We start from the raw sequence: 15,935 nt of genomic DNA on the forward strand, positions 1-15,935 counted from the left end.
AGGGAGGAGGCAAGCTAGAGCGAGCGAGAGAAGCAAGCAGGAGAGAGAGAGAGAGAAAGAGAGAGAGAGAGGGAGGAGGGCGGCAGCAGTGCTCTGAGTGGTCAAAGAATGCTATTTAAGCAACTGCCATAACGGACTCTGGTGGGGAGGGGACTCGGAGGCAGCAGGGAGGAGGAGGAGGAGGAGGAGAAGAGAGAGAGAGAGAGAGAGAGAGAGAGAGAGAGAGAGAGAGAGAGAGAATACAATTTCAAGATAATAGCTGCTCAGTTTTGTTCACTATGTACTTTATTTCCTTAAGCATAAATGTGGAATGCTTAGATTAGTTAAGAGCTTGGATTCTTGAATAAGACTTAAGTGGGTCCATATCTGGCTATATTCTTGTTCTTTACCTTGAACCTGATATGTACTCAGTTTCCTCCCATACAAATGGGAGTACTAATAGTATTCTTTTCTTATGGTGATGGCGTGAGGAATCAAGAAATAATAGATTAAAAGCATTTAGGGCAATGGTTGTTACATATGAAGAACTCAGGAAGTTATCTCTGAATCTTTGGACTTTAAAAGATTTCAATATCTCAGTTCTTATATGCACATATAAATGCATTTGAAGTACATACTACTCTAAGGTAGAAAATTTATTTTATCAAAACTAGAATTCCTTGTGGTTGTAACTAACTGAAATATAAATGAGTTTTCCATCACATGGGATATACTTTTTTTATCTTTTCCCAAGAATATCACTTTCCAACTTTAAATGCAAGACAGCATAATTTCTGAATAAGTTTCCTTTGAGAGTATATTTGAAACATATCAGTTATTTTTCTATTTAAAACTGAGAGAATAAAGTACAGAATTAATTTTCTTTTTGATAAGATCACATTTGTCTTTCTCAATAGTTTTCAAGTAAGAAATTATTAAGAATTCATAACTAGGCCTTCTCTGGTGGCGCAGCGGGTTAAAGCACTGCACTGAGAAGCTAAAGCCACTTCCGCATGAGTTCGATCCCCGCCTACGCTGGAGGTGACCACATGGCGTGGCAGACCTCTCCTGACCTGCCCGCTTCTTCCCTCAGCAGTGTACTTTGTTGATCTGCCTGTTCTGCTCCCCACTCTGTCTCTGGTGAAGCCTCTTGCCACCTCTGAGCCTCTGGCCTGTACCCCAGTTCTGTATGTACAAATAAATAAATTAAAAAAAATTCATAGCTAAATAAAATCAATTGAATAAATGAATGCAATGCTAAAGCTGTATGTACATATGTAGTCTTTTTTTGGATATGTTCTAGTTCTAGTTTTCATTTTTTCCCCACTTTAATTTATATATTTTATGTCATTGTACCTATTTGTACAATGTTTGATTTCTCCTTTCAGGTGTTGTCCCCATAAAATTACCACCACCAAGACATCCCTAAACATCATCATAGATTTTTGTGTTCTCCCCTCCTGTTTTGAGTTCTGTCCTTCTCCCTCTTCCTGCCCTAATGAATGTCTCCAGTTTGTAATTTGCCTACTAGTTTTGTCTTTCTGTTTTCCCTGATCTCTGTGTACCTCCTATAAGTGAAGCTATCCCTAATTTTTCTTTTTCCTTCTCATTTATTTCACTTAACATAATCCCTTTCAGCTCCATCCATGTTGTTATGAATGGCATACATCTATCTTTTTTTGATTTCTGAGTAGTATTGCATTATGTATATATACCACATCTTGATCCAGTCTTCTATTTTTGGATATCTATGTTGTTCCTTTCCTCCACATCCTTGCCAGTTGTTGCTGTTAGTTTTTTAAATGTGGGTCATTCTTACCGGTGTGTTGAAAATCTCATTATGGTTTTTATTTGGATTTCCCTGATTATAAGTGACATTGAACATTTTTTCATGTGCCTGTTGGCCACCTGCATTTTCTCTTTGGAGAAGTGTCTTTTTAGCTCCTTTGCCCACTTTTTAACTGGATTCTTTATTTTGTCTTTTTTGAGTGGTGTAAGCTCTCTGTAGATCTTTGATATCAGTTTTATGGAGTACAAATATTTTCTCCCAATATGTCTCTTTATCTTGGTTATTGTCTCTTTTGCTGTTCAGAGAAGCCTTTTAGTTGGATATAGTCACAACTGTTTATCTTTTCCTTCACTTTCTTTGCTTTGGAGAATGAATCTTTAAAGATGTTTCTGAGATGTATGTAATGGAGTATTTTGCTATGTTTTCTTCTATGCATTGTGTTTCAGGTCTTGCATTCAGGTCTTTTATCCATTTTGAGTTGATCTTTGTGTATGGTATGAGATAGTAATCTAGTTTTAATTCTTTTGAATGTAGCAGACCAATTTTCCCAGTGCCATTTATTAAAGAGACTTCCCTTGTTTCAGTGCATATTCTTTGTTCTTTTGTCATAGATTACTTGTCCAAATATGTGTGGTTTTATGTCTGGGTGTTCAATTTTGTTCCTTTGGTCTGTGTGTTTTTGGTCCAGTATCATGCTGTTTTAATTACTATGTAGTATAGTTTGAAGTATCAGAGTGTAATCATCCATTCTTACTTTTTCCTACTCAGAAGTGCTTTGGCTGTTTGAGGTTTTTTTGTAGTTCTGTGTGAATTTCAATCAGTATTGAAGAATGCCATTGAGATTTCTATTGGAATTCGTCGAATCTGTAAATTGCTTTTGGTAGAATAGTCCTTTTGATAATGTTAATTCTGCCAATCTATGAGCAGGGAATGTCTTTCCATTTCTTTGTATTTTTTTTCTATTTATTTTATTAATGTTCTGTAGTTTTCTTTGAATGGGTCTTTCACCTTCTTTGTGAGGATTGTTCCCAGGTATTTAATTTTTTTTGTTGTTGTTGTTGGTAAAGTTGTGAATGGGGTGGTTTTCTTGATTTCTTCTTCATGTACATTATTTGCATATAAGAAGGCTACTAATTTTTGTGTGTTAATTTTGTAACTTACCTGGTTTATTGTTTTAATTAGTTTTTCTGTTGAGTTTTTAGAGCTCTCTCTACATACTATCATGTCTTCCACAAATGGTGATAGCTTTATTTCTTCTTTTTCTATTTGGATTCCTTGTATGTCTTTCTCTTGCTTAATTCCTCTAACTAGGACTTTTAGTATTATATTGAAAATTGATGGTGACCATGGACACCCTTGTCTCATTCTAGATCTTAAAAGGAGTGCTTTTAGTTTCTCATAGTTAAGAATGATATTTCCTGTAGGTTTGTCATATGGCTTTTATTATATTCCTTCTATTCCAAGAATTTCAAGGGCCTTCATAAATGAATATTGGACTTTATTAAATGCTCTCTCAACATCTTTTGATAAGATCATATGGCTTTTGTTTTTCTTTTTGTTGATATGGTGGATTGCATTAATTAATTTGTGGGTATTGTACAATCCTTGTGTCCTTGGTTAAATCCCACTTGGTTAGGTTTTCTATCTCTTCTTTAATCAACTTTGGATGGCATAGGGTTTTAAGAATTTGTTCAGCTCATCTAGATTATTGAACGTGTTTGAATGTAGCTGTTCATAGTAACTGATTATCCTCTACATTTTTGCTGTGTCTATTGTAATTTCTTCTTTTTCATCTATGGAGAGTTTTGTCCCTTTTTTTCCTTTGTGAGCCTAGATAGAGGTTTGCCTATTTTATTTACTTTTTCAAAAAACCAGCTTTTGGTTTCACTGGTCTTTTAGGTTGTCCTTTTTATTTCTACTTCATTTATTTCTGCTTAATTTTTTATTTTCTTCTATTTTCCTAATTTCTTTTTGATTTCCTCATTCCTCAGTGGTCTTTCAGTAGTGTTTTTTTCATTGTCTATGTGATGGGGAGAGAGTTATCCTTTTCTTGCTTTCTTTTCATAGTTGCTTTATAGTTTGATGACTTTATGGTCAGAGAAGATGTTGGTATGATTTTGATGTTTATATATTTGTTGATGTTTGTCTTGTATCCCAGTATATGGCCTTTCCTGGAGCACTTGAGAAGAATGTGTATCCAGTGTTTTTTTTTTGGATGCAGTGTCTTATAAATGTCTATTTAGCCCATGTGTTCTTTGTTTATGATACTGTGTCTTTGTTTATTTTTTGTCTTGTCAATCTATACATTGGTGAGAGTGGAGTGTTGAAGTCTTCTACCACATATTTATTTTCTCTAGTGTCTTTCTTCAGATTTGAAAGTACTCGTCTAATGTATTTTGGTGCTCCTTTGTTGGGTGAATGTTATTGATTAGTGTTATAATTTCCTGGTGCACTTTTTCTTTTGGTCATTATGCAGTGACTATCAGTGTCTCTTTTCACCTTTTCCAGGTTGAAATCTATTTTATCTGATATAAGCAGGTCTGTTCCTGCCTTCTTTTGGGGTGATTTGCTTGTAGAATTGTTTTCCAACCTTTTATTTTCAAACTGTGTTTTCCCATTCCTGGCAGAAGGAAGGGTTCTGAACATCTTCTTGTCCAGTGGGCTACCTAGCTGTGTCTTTTAACTGAAGAATTTGGTTCATTTACATTTAGGGTGATTATTGATACATGAGAGTCTACAGCTGCCATTTTCTAAAATATCATTTTATGTTTCTCTTCATTACCTTGTTTTGTTCTTCCAGTTCATTATTCTGTTGGTTTTGATTTTAAGGTTTCTTATAACATTTCTTGGAAAAGGGTTTAGTAGTAGTGAATTTCTGAAGGTTTTTCTCTAAGAGGGTCCTTGTTTTTCCCTTCAAATAGGAAGGAGAGTTTTGCAGGATAAAGTATTCTTGGTTGGCGTTTTTTTTTTATGTTGGAGTTTTTTTTGAATTTGTTTTTCCACTCCCTTCTTGCCTATAGTGTTTCTTCAGAGAATTCTGATGGTTTTCCTTTGAAAAACCCAACTGGTTTTCCTTTGTAAGTTATCAGCTTCTTCCCCATTGTCAAGTTCATTATTTTCAATTTGTCTTGAACTTTTGGAAACTTCACTATTATGTGTCTTGCTGCATTTTTCTTTTCACTGTGCTAAGTTGGTGTTCTTCTAGCTTCATGTATTTCTATTTTCATTTCTTTCTTCATGTGTTTGGGAAGGTCTCTTCAGTTATTTCCTTTAATAACATTCTTAGCTGCTTTGTTTCTCTCTTCACCTTCTGGGTTTCCTATGGCTCTTATATTTCTTTCCTCATGGTATAAGATATTTCTTGAAGTATTTTTAAATTCTTTGTCCATCACTTTCCTTTTATTTTTTGGTTCTTTTTATATTTGTTCTTACATTTTATCAGTTCTATTTTCTTTGCTTTCCCCAGAATTCTTTAGCTCTTCCATTGAATTTTTAATATCCTGCATTTCTTTCCTTCTTTGAATACTCATTTTCACTCTTTAGTTCTTTAATTATATTTCTCATATCATTCTTTTCCTTTTTAAAAATGTTTCTTATGGTGATTCTGAATTCTGTCAGAATGATAAATTTCTTCCATGTCAGTGTTGTTGAGTTCTGAGAGCTGATTTTCTTGTTGTAGTATGTCATTCCCTAGGAGGCTTGCTTGGATATTGATATTTTTCGTTCTTCTTGTTTGCTTTTGAATTTGTTTTATTGACTGGTCCACTGTGCGACTGGTGCTGGTGGGCATCACTTTGGGGTATTCCTACTGGGACATTGGGGACTGGTGTCCAGGCTGAATCTGGCACTGTTACTCTAGAATTCACAAGAACGGTGATGCTGTGGATGGGCTGATGGGCACTAGCCCCAGAGGTCACCAAGTCCATATGCTGCTGGTCTCTTCCCCTATGTGCACATCTTAACCTTACAATGCTGGGTGGAGTTGGCTCTTTCCCAAGTGGCTGCTTTTCGCATTGGGGTCTGAGCCCTCCCTCTGCCTTCTTGGATTTACTCGCTGTTCTGGATGAGGTATGCAGGTATACACGGTTCTCCAGCCTCCAACAGCCATGTGAGGGCCAGAGGGTGCTCTCTTAGATCTTGCTGCTCACCTTTATTTTCTGGGCCTTCCCTCTAGTGTTCTAATTTTCAACTCTTGTGTTATTCTTCTTTGTTGGTGGAGTCAAAAGATTCTTCACTTTATTGTAATCTGACCAAAATCTGTGGTACTTGCAAACTCAGAATGAATATTAAACTTTAATCTACTAGTTTTCAGATTTATTCCATCCCATCCCAGTTAAGTGAGGTTCTTCAGGGTGGGACTGGATTTCTGGGTACTTTCTGTTTATAGACATCAGAAAAGTCAAATATCTTGGTATTCAATGCTTGTTTTTCCTTTTATAGTGATTAGTGACCACAAAGAAAGTAAATGCATTATTCAGTTTTTCCTTGAAGTACTTTGAAGTAACAATTGGTATTTCTCATGTAAAAGTGATAATACATTTTAAAAATGTAAAGGAGCCTAATTCTGTGTAATGAGCACATTCAATTTTTACTCTCCCCCACCCCTCCACCAGAGCTGACTTTTTTGAAACTGAGGCGGTTGAACAGGTCTTGAAGTATAATCCTTGGTGGACTGATATATATTCAAAAATGACAGCTTCTTTGGGAAAGAACCAGAAGCAAGAAAATCATGCTGCATTAGGTAAGAAATTCAAAATCAGGCTCATTTACTCACTGCTATCCCTATTATTAAGCTTCCAATTGTAATTGCCATATAGAGTAAGGTGTTATTTTGGTTTGCTAGTTTTTGAATGGGGTCTTTACCCCCAACTAGAAAATACCATTTAATCATATGACTTACTTGTCTTGGAAAATTCTTTTGAAGTTTTCCTTTTGATCAGTGGGTTCTTTTTCAAACTTAACAAATTTTAAAGTCACTTTATAATGTTAACATATAGGACATTTGTAGGTTTTGAATTACCAGTGTGAGAGATCTTTTACTCTATGGTTGGGCATTTGAGTGTCAGTAATGGTGAGAAAAACCCAGTTTTCATTCTTTTTGTTGGATGAATTGACACGTCCTCTCTAAATTTTTTCCCAAGTAGTTTTATGTGGAAGTGGGGCTAGTTGTTCTCTTATTTTTACATTACCAACTCTTGCCAGTGAAAGCTGGGCTGGGGTTTTATGAGCCTCAAGAGATTGCCATATTTAACAGTAAGCCAGGTGTTATCTACAAAGAGTCCTTTCATACATATTCATCAGATTACCCCCTTTTCTTTTCTTTTTTTTTTTTAAGATGTATTTATTTATTCATACAGAACTGGGGTACAGGCCAGAGATGTGAAGGGTGAGAGTATTCACCAGAGACAGAGCAGGGAGCAGAACAGGCAGATAGATGAAGTACACTGCTGAGGGGAGCAGCGGGCGGGTCTGGAGAGGTCTGCCACACCATGTGGATCTCCTCCAGGGCGGGTGGGAATCGAACTCATGCGGAAGTGGCTTAAGCTTCTTAGTGCTGTGCTTTAACCTGCCACGCCACCAGGGAGGGCCCAAATTACCCCCTTTTCTAAGTAGGAGATTGGTATGTTAAGTCTGTAAGTTAGAACTAGCTTTTAATAAGTCAAGAATTTGGTTAATTTCTACTAGAGTGAGAGAGATTACCTGTATTGTACAATAGACATTGATTTGAAAATAATGATACTCTTGCTGCAATATTTTAAACAAATTCTTGGTTTATATTTGAGTTCAGAAATCTTTTCATTCTCCCCACATTACTAAGTGTCAGGCTGCTTAGTTATATATGCCATGTAGATATGCTTAGATAGTTTGCTTAAACTGGAGTCATCAAGGCTGTCTTCTGGTCTGAGTCAGTTTCCCCAGTGTTAGCACAGCGTTTTAATGAGGTGCTATGGGAGGACTTTGGTGGTTGCGTAGTTTTCTGTCCACAAGGGTGAGCTAGTTGCCCTGAAAATCAAGAGAAAGTTTTACCTTTGATTTAAATTTTTAACATGCTCTACTTTGATCAGTTGTAGCTTGTTCTAGGTCCTTTTTCCTGTGTCAGTGGTGCTTTCGGTTAGTTCTTGATGTATAATTATAGCAGATTTAGCCAATCCATCCTTTTTCCTGTTGGCCCTGTGTTCACCTGATTGTGGCATGTATCCAAACTGGGACTTCAGGAACACTTGCCATCTGTTAAACTCCTGTGGTGATTCATCTTCAAAATCCACCCTTAAAAATATCAAGAGCTATGACTAAAGGTAGAAGAACTTGAGTTCTATGATATATAGAAAGTACCTTTTATAAATGTGCAAAGTGTAGAGTTAAGTATAGGATATGAGGTAAATATATAAATATATGGTTTGGGCCCTTAATGCCTTGCTCCTCCATAGGCTGGTTGTGAGATTTCCTGAGTTGCTGTGGATACTTTATCTACTTCATAGAGTTGTCAAGAGGATTGACGTGTATACATGTGATGGTATGTTTAGAATTCTTAGCATGTAGTAAGTGGTATAAATTATTACTGTGAGTAAAATCAGCTAGAGAGAGCCTGGAATTCAATGACTTTTCTGTGAAATTGTAATTTTTTGTACTTTTACAAAGCTTTAATGAAAATTCTTTGGGATTTTTCTTTTTTAGTTTTTTTCTTGTTCAAATGATTGAGAATGTAGAATTGGAGGAAAGTTTGAAATGTGTTCAAGCTGTATAAATAAGGGAGGAAAATAAGCCAAGAAGTAAACCTTAAAGTTCTTTACTTATTCAGGGAGCATGCTACTACTGTCATTACCGTTTTTCTTCCTCTTTGTTCAGTTCCTTCTTTCCTTGCCTTCCCCCTTTCTGTATCACCACAGGTGGGAGTTTATCTCTAGTGCTTTCCTGATCAGATGCTGTCAGGCAAAACATAACTGCAATTGAGTGAGGTACCTTTGATTCATCCTCATCACAAACTGTAAAGTGAATTGTTTTGAAATCCAGATAAGCCTTAGGTTGTGAACTTTGCTCCCCATCTTTTTGCCTTGGCTCATTGTAGCCCTGAGTGACTGCATGGAGACTTTTATTATCCTCAGTTTTGTAATGATCCTGGTCATCCTCCCTAAAGGCTTATAAATGGAAGGGTTAAAACATTCCACCAAGCTCTGGTTTCATGAGGATAGACTTTTCCACAGTTCCCAGGTTGTCTTTCAGTGGTTAATCTCAGCCCCAGAATCTTGGCATATGAATGCTTGTTATGATACCCAGTAACATTTGTAGTCAGTGAACTTCCTAGCAGGGACATCCTGTTTGGCACCAGTGAGCTCTCTTAGTTGTTTGTAGAGCTAACTGTCAGTGTCAGCTTTGAAAGTAGTCACGCTGCAGGACTACCGATTCAGGCTGAACATTTGAATGCAGTACATTTTCTCTAGTTCCCTTGATCTATTCCCAGAAAGTGTACAATGTACTAGGCACATTTACATTCTTCTGTGAGGAGCCAGATCTTGGATGATCTAGTTGTTGATCAAGAGGAGACAGGGATGTTTGGGAAGGAGATATAAAAGTAACAAAGTAGAAAATATTCTGAGAGAAGTGAGTAGACCACTTTACATCTCAGTTGGTTCCTCTTCTCAATCCTCAATTATATACATAGGGTTTTGAATGTTGGGAAATGGTCTTGGGCTATTCACTTCAATGCTAGAGCATCCGATTCTTCCCCAAATGAATCGAGCTTTCAGCTGGCTCACTGAGCTTTTAGTTTGGCTGCGGATTATTTATAGAAGTATAATTAACTGAAATGTTGTGAACTATATAGCAAAGCTGCTTTGTAGTGTAGCTAAGTCATACAAATGCTTGACAAATGTTACTCATGGTGGCAATCATCCAAGTATTGTTGGCTCTGCATTTGTAGTTATTTCCAGTTCTACCACTCAGTTAGACCTGATTTGTACAAGCCTCCCCAACTTCCCTTTTGGGTGATATGATGTACAACTCTAATAAAAGTCTTAGGGAGCTCACACTTTTACTTTTCTAGTGATTTCCTGGTTTGCTAGTATTGTTATTTATCATCTCTGGTTTCTTTGCTTGGACTTTGGATTAGTAAATGCATCAGTATATTATTAATGAACTACTTAGGTCAAAATGGAACTTAGAAGCACTAAGAAAAAGAAGTTTATTAAAGATTACACTAGGGGCACCTAGCACCCAAGAATCCAGAAGAATCCAATCAAGAAGATTTGAATTTTTCTTTTTTAAATTATATTTTTTAATGTATTTGAGCAAGTAACAGTTCAAATCTGACAGTGCCAAACTGGAACTTGTTAAGAGTGATCTCCTCTTAGGGGGTAGGGGAAATACTTACTAGACAAGGAGGAAGCAAAAACAAGGAAATTATTGACTATGTGACTATTATTTAAATGTCTGCCTAGTTGGAAAAGCTTAGCTTGCTGTTTGTATTGGCTCTTCTTAGGTTTTGATTTCTTTCTCTCTTTGTAATTTGGAAAATATATGCAAATTTATTTAATGAATGAATGAATTTTTTTTATTGCACTAACAATAGGTGTCTGTTAATGATCCATACCACTGATATGATATGGAGATTTAGGATCGGCTCAGGAGGAGTTTGCATCCCAGCACACATTCCACCAAGACCATAGTCCTCCACCACAGTCCATCCTGCTCCCTCTACACTTTGCTTCCCTTTCCTTCCCCTTCCATCCTGGTAACCTCAGTACTGCTTAGATTTTGAGGTTTTATTATTGATTTGGCTCTCTGGCCCTTTGCTTTGTTCTCTATATTCCACATAAAAGTGGAACTATCTACTATTCATCTCTCTTTTTGACTTGTTTTGGTTAGTATAATTCCATCCTTGATATTCATATCACAAATGGCAAGAGTTTAACTTTTTTTTTTTTAAAGATTTATTTATTTATTTATACAGAACTGGGGTATAGGCCAGAGATGCGGAGGGTGAGAGGATTCACCAGAGACAGAGTGGGGAGCAGAACAGACAGATCGAGGAAGTACACTGCTGAGGGGAGCAGCGGGCGGGTCAGGAGAGGTCTGCCACGCCATGTGGATCTCCTCCAGGGCAGGCGGGAATCGAACTCATGCGGAAGTGGGTTTAGATTCTCAGTGCTGTGCTTTTAACCCGCTGCGCCACCAGGGAGGGCCCGAGTTTAACTTTTTTTAATAGCTGAGTAGTATTTCATCCATATACATCACACACATACACACACCCCACCCTCCCCACTGTAACTTAGCTATTGTAAGTAGTGCTGCAGTGAACCTAGGAGTGCATGTGTCCCTTCAAATTTGTGTTTTTCTTTGAGTAGATACCTAGGAGTGGAATGTTGGATCATATGGTAGATCTACTTTTAATCTTTTGAGAAATGGAACTCCACAGGGGCTGGATGAGTAAACAGTCCCACTAAATACAAGGGTTCTTTTTTTCTCTAAATGCTTGGTAATACTTATTGTTTCTGGTCTTTTTGATATGGGCCATTTTCATAGGTGTGAGGAGGTATATGTCATTGTTGTTTTGGTTTGCATTTCCCTGATGATAAATGATGGTGAGCAATTTTCATGGAGTTTGTTGGTATGTTCTTTGGAGAAAATGTCTTTTTAGCTCTTCTGTCCTATTTTTTTTTCCAGGCTTCTTTATTTAATTTTGTTGAGTTTTATGAGTTCTTTGTAGATCTTGGATATTGGCCCCTTGTCAGATGTATGGGGTGCATATGTTTTCTCCCACTCAGTAAGGTGTCTTTCTCGCTTCGTGATAGTTTCTTTCACTGTGCAGGTTTTTCATAGATATATGTGGTCCCAGCTATTTATGTGCTTTTTTGTTGTTGTTGTTGTTGTTGTTTTTTTTTTTTTTTGGCTTTTGGCTTTTGGAGACAAATCCATATACTATCACTGAAGCCTATGCTGTAGGGTTTTGCCGATGTTTTTTGTTGTTTTGGGTGTTATACCCATGTCTTTAATCTGTTTTGAGTTAATTTTTACATAAGGTGTTAGATGGTGATCTAGTTTTATACTTTTGCCTGTGGCTGTCTAGTTTTTCCACCAACATTTGTTGTAGAGATTTTCCTTCTTTCATTGTACATTCTTGGCTTCTTTGTTGTAGATTAACTGTTCTTGGTCTTGTATGTCTGTTTTGATTTGAGCACTATACTGTTTTGATTATTATAGCTATGTAGGATAGCTTGAAATATGGGCCTATGATACCACCATTCTTTTTTATTTAGTCAACATTTCTTTGACTATTCAGGTTGTTTTTTGGTTCTATGTGAATGTCAGCAAAGTGTCTATTTCTTTGAAGGATACCATTGAAACATTGATAGGGATTGCATCAAATCAGTACATTACTTTGGGTAAGAATTAACTGCTAATTCTGATCCAGAGCAGAGAATACCTTTCCATTTGTCTGTGTACTCGCCTATTTCTTTTAACAATGTCTTAAACTTTTTATTGTATAGGTTCTGTACCTCCTTTGTTAAGTTTATTGCTAGGTATTTAATGTTTTTCATGCAATTATAAATGAGAATTTTTTTCTTGATTTCTTTAGATTATGCCTATTGTTTGCATATAGAAATCAAACTGATTTTTGTAAATTAATTTTACTTTTTCAATTAGATTTTAGTGGAGTGTCTAGGATTTTTGTTGTATATTATGTCATCAGCAAATGTGACGTGATAATTTTACTTCTTTTTCCCAAAGTTAGACTCACAACTATTAGAAAGAAGCCTTTTAAAAAGGCTTGTAGCCTTTATATATTTCTTAAGGACAGATAAATATTTTCATTCTGTAAATCTACTCATAGGACTCTATTTTATTTCCAGTATCCAAGGATATATGCTAAGGATATTTATTGTAACATTATTAGTAATGTCAGAAATCTGGAAGCAAAGTGCATGTCCATTAGTAGAGGCAGTATTGGCTGTCCTGAGTGGTCTCCATTACAAAGATTAGCTATTATTGATTGACTTGAAAAGATTTGTCAGAAGTGTTGAATGAGATAGATGGAGTGATGGAGGAAAATTACTAATTCTTCCAAGGAGAAAAAGATATAAACTTCTTTTTATGTATGTTTGTGTCTCTGAATATAATTACATTTGCTGTAGAGAAAATTATGAAATGATACATAGTATATTTTAAAGTAGGGGAGATGCTTGATGAAGGTGCAAAGTGCTATACAAAGAAAAAGGAATAAAAGGCTGTTGAAAGAAAATATATATCATCTTGCTATAATCTAAAATGTGTGATATAGTCACATCGTGTTTATTTTAAACTGTTTCCATGCTTGAAGAAAATTAAATATTAAATTTATGCCCTTAAAATTGACTAATATGTTGAATAGTCCTGTTTTTTGGGGGAGGGGTATAGAACTTTCAAAATGGATAATGAATATTTACATTATGCTGTATTTAGATTTTTTTTCATTACCTAAATGTATTCTTACTTTTTAAAGGAGTTTATTTATGCATACAAGAATGGAGTACAGGCCAGGAGTGTGAGGGAGAGAGGATTCACCAGAGACAGAGTGGGGAACAGAACAAGTAGATTGACTGAAATACACTGCTGAGGGGAGCAGCGGGAAAGACGGAAGGGTCTGCCACGCCATTTGGGTCACCTTTTTGTCGGGGATCGAACTCATGTTGCAGTAGCTGGGGGTAGCTTCATAGTGCTGTGCTTTTAACCATTGCACCATCAGGGAGAGCCTGTATTATCTTATTTTCAAGTCAATAATTGCAAAGATGCCTTAAAACATAGCAGTATAACCAAAAAAAAAGTGGGTGGGGAGAGCAGTATAGAATCTAGAAATAAGGAATGGCTATTGTTTAGACAGGTCTCCATTTTAAAACCCTACTAGGTTTTCAGCAAATGCATAGTCTTTAATAAAACTATGAGTCTTGTTTAAAAAGTTTAATATCTAAAGTTCAATAGCTTTTATTTTCTATATTCAAAGTTCTAATTTTGACAAATCTTCTATATTGGGAGTTTTATAAAACAGCATCAAACAATCTAATTTATAAATGCATTTTCCTTCAAGTGTCTTTTTCTGAAGAAGAGAAGTATCAGCTCCGGAAATTTGTCAATAAATCTTATCTGCTGGACAAGACAGCCGTTCATCAGGTGTACTTCAGTTTGATTGACATCCTTCTGGCATATTGCTATGAAATTCGTGTCACCGAAGGAGAGAAGAATGTAGGTGTACACACATGTTGACATACACTGTGCACCCTCTCATCGAGAGTAATATCTGCTGTGATTGGTTATTTTGGGGAGGCTCCAGATGGAATGCCATGTATGTTGATGAAGGGTACCAACATGGAAAGATATCGCTTACTCGGGCTTTTCCCCTTCCCTTTGGCATTAGTCTCTATCAGATAGCAGAACAAAGACATAAAGCTGTGCATAGAGAAAAAAGGCATCCTGAGGTCTTACCTCTTTGGTCAAGGTGATGACTTCACCAAGTAATAGGATTATTGTCACATCACACTCAACATTATCAACGGGTAAATTTTACCGTGTACATTTGTAGTGAAACCTCTTACAATGTACATTATTTCTTAAAATGATCTTTTTATAGACCACATTATAGATTTTGTTGTATCTTTTCTTCAGCCATATTTGATTTTGTATATGAAGAACAAAATTTTTTTTATCACCTATAACACTGATTGTATATGTTAACAAAGTAAAAAGCTGGAAAATGAAAAAAAGTCTTTTCCACCAAGTGCCCCTGCAGCTGTTTGTAATTGCCCTTATTCAAGTGGTTGGAGCTGAGCATGTGCTCTCCTTTTAAAAATTTATACATTTAATTCATATTGTGGATGGAAACACAGATGAAGAAAATAATTCAACTTTTCAGTAATCTGTGCCATCTGAAATAGCCACTCTTAGGTGGTTTATTGTGCATGTATATATGTACATGTATGTATTTACATTGGTTATAATGTATAACATTATTTATTCTGTTTTTGTAACTAAATACCATATCATTAGCATAGCATTGGAATTAGAGTTTGCTATGTGCCAAATTTTTTGTTATAATTCTGGATATTTCAAAGGCAAGCCTTGAGATTTGCATGTGACTGCAAAATGAATATTAATGAGTGTATCAATAGCATAAAGTAACTGAAAATGCTTTTTTTGTTGTTTCCATTCATCTTTTAAGGACACTATAATTGGAGAAAATGTTTTCTTTGACAAAAAATACGTCATATTATTGCTTGAGAAGATGAGAGTGTTTAATTATACTCAGTAAAATTTACCATTTTTGATTCTTGTATTCACACATTTGAAATCACGGAATCATGCAACTTCAAGATGTTTTCTGAGATGTACTTTTTTCTCACAAACGTTCTCTGAAAGGCTAAGTTCTTGAGCATCTTTTTAAGTGTCACAGATGGCACTTAAGCATTATCTTTGAGTGCTGTGGTAGATTATTTATAGAACCCTTGGGAGGTAAGTAACTTATTTCAGAAGGACAGAAACTGAGCAAGTATCACTTTGCTTTAATTTCTAGTTTCAAAGCCACTGCTCATTTATTCTTGTATTCAGTGGATAAACTTTGTCAGTGGGTAAAATCCTAGGGAACATTGAGGAAACTTGCCTTGGCTAGCTTCTTTATCAGTAGAGCAATTCTTTCCCCCCCAGTCATAAGTACTCCTTAGTTCTTGTATATGTTAATACTATATACTGAATATACTTGTTTTAATTTTTAAATGACTTTATTTGTAATGTGACAGTTGTCTTTTCTCCAAACCATTGAAGGTTGAATCTCCATGGAATATTAGAAAACTGAGCCCAACACTGTGCTGGTTTGAGGTATGATTTCCATTTTCACTTACTTAGGTTTTCTTCATTCAGAAAGTTGTTTTTCTGTCATCATTAATGTGGTTTAGGTAATTTAAGCAATCTCTTGCCACTTTAAAAGTGGAAGCTTTACTGTACAAGTTTGGTTTCCATCTTTTGAATAGGATTTTGGTTCCATTTGTTTTATGTACTCTAATATAGTATATTATATATACTATATATATACCAATACGATATACACACACATATTATATCAAGCTGGTCAAGTATACTATCTCCTTCAGTTTAGTGTTATTCTTCAAGTTCAAGGTCTGTTTCTGGATCCAAATATGAATTTGAT

At 35.8% G+C, this 15,935-nt stretch overlaps 1 protein-coding gene across 1 annotated transcript in view; it reads left to right on the top strand.

Annotated features, from left to right (window-relative positions):
- Positions 1-15,935, top strand: part of SHQ1 (SHQ1, H/ACA ribonucleoprotein assembly factor) — a 100,531-nt gene that overhangs the window by 23,014 nt on the left and 61,582 nt on the right. Inside the window, exons 6-8 of the mRNA XM_004676549.2 lie at positions 6,382-6,509; positions 13,827-13,981; positions 15,554-15,607. Of these exons, the coding sequence (XP_004676606.1) occupies positions 6,382-6,509; positions 13,827-13,981; positions 15,554-15,607 (337 nt within the window). The remainder of the gene's footprint in view (positions 1-6,381; positions 6,510-13,826; positions 13,982-15,553; positions 15,608-15,935) is intronic.

The sequence above is a fragment of the Condylura cristata genome, unplaced genomic scaffold (genome assembly GCF_000260355.1).
Source record: "Condylura cristata isolate star-nosed mole 26May11 unplaced genomic scaffold, ConCri1.0 scaffold00004, whole genome shotgun sequence".
NCBI lineage: Eukaryota > Metazoa > Chordata > Mammalia > Eulipotyphla > Talpidae > Condylura > Condylura cristata.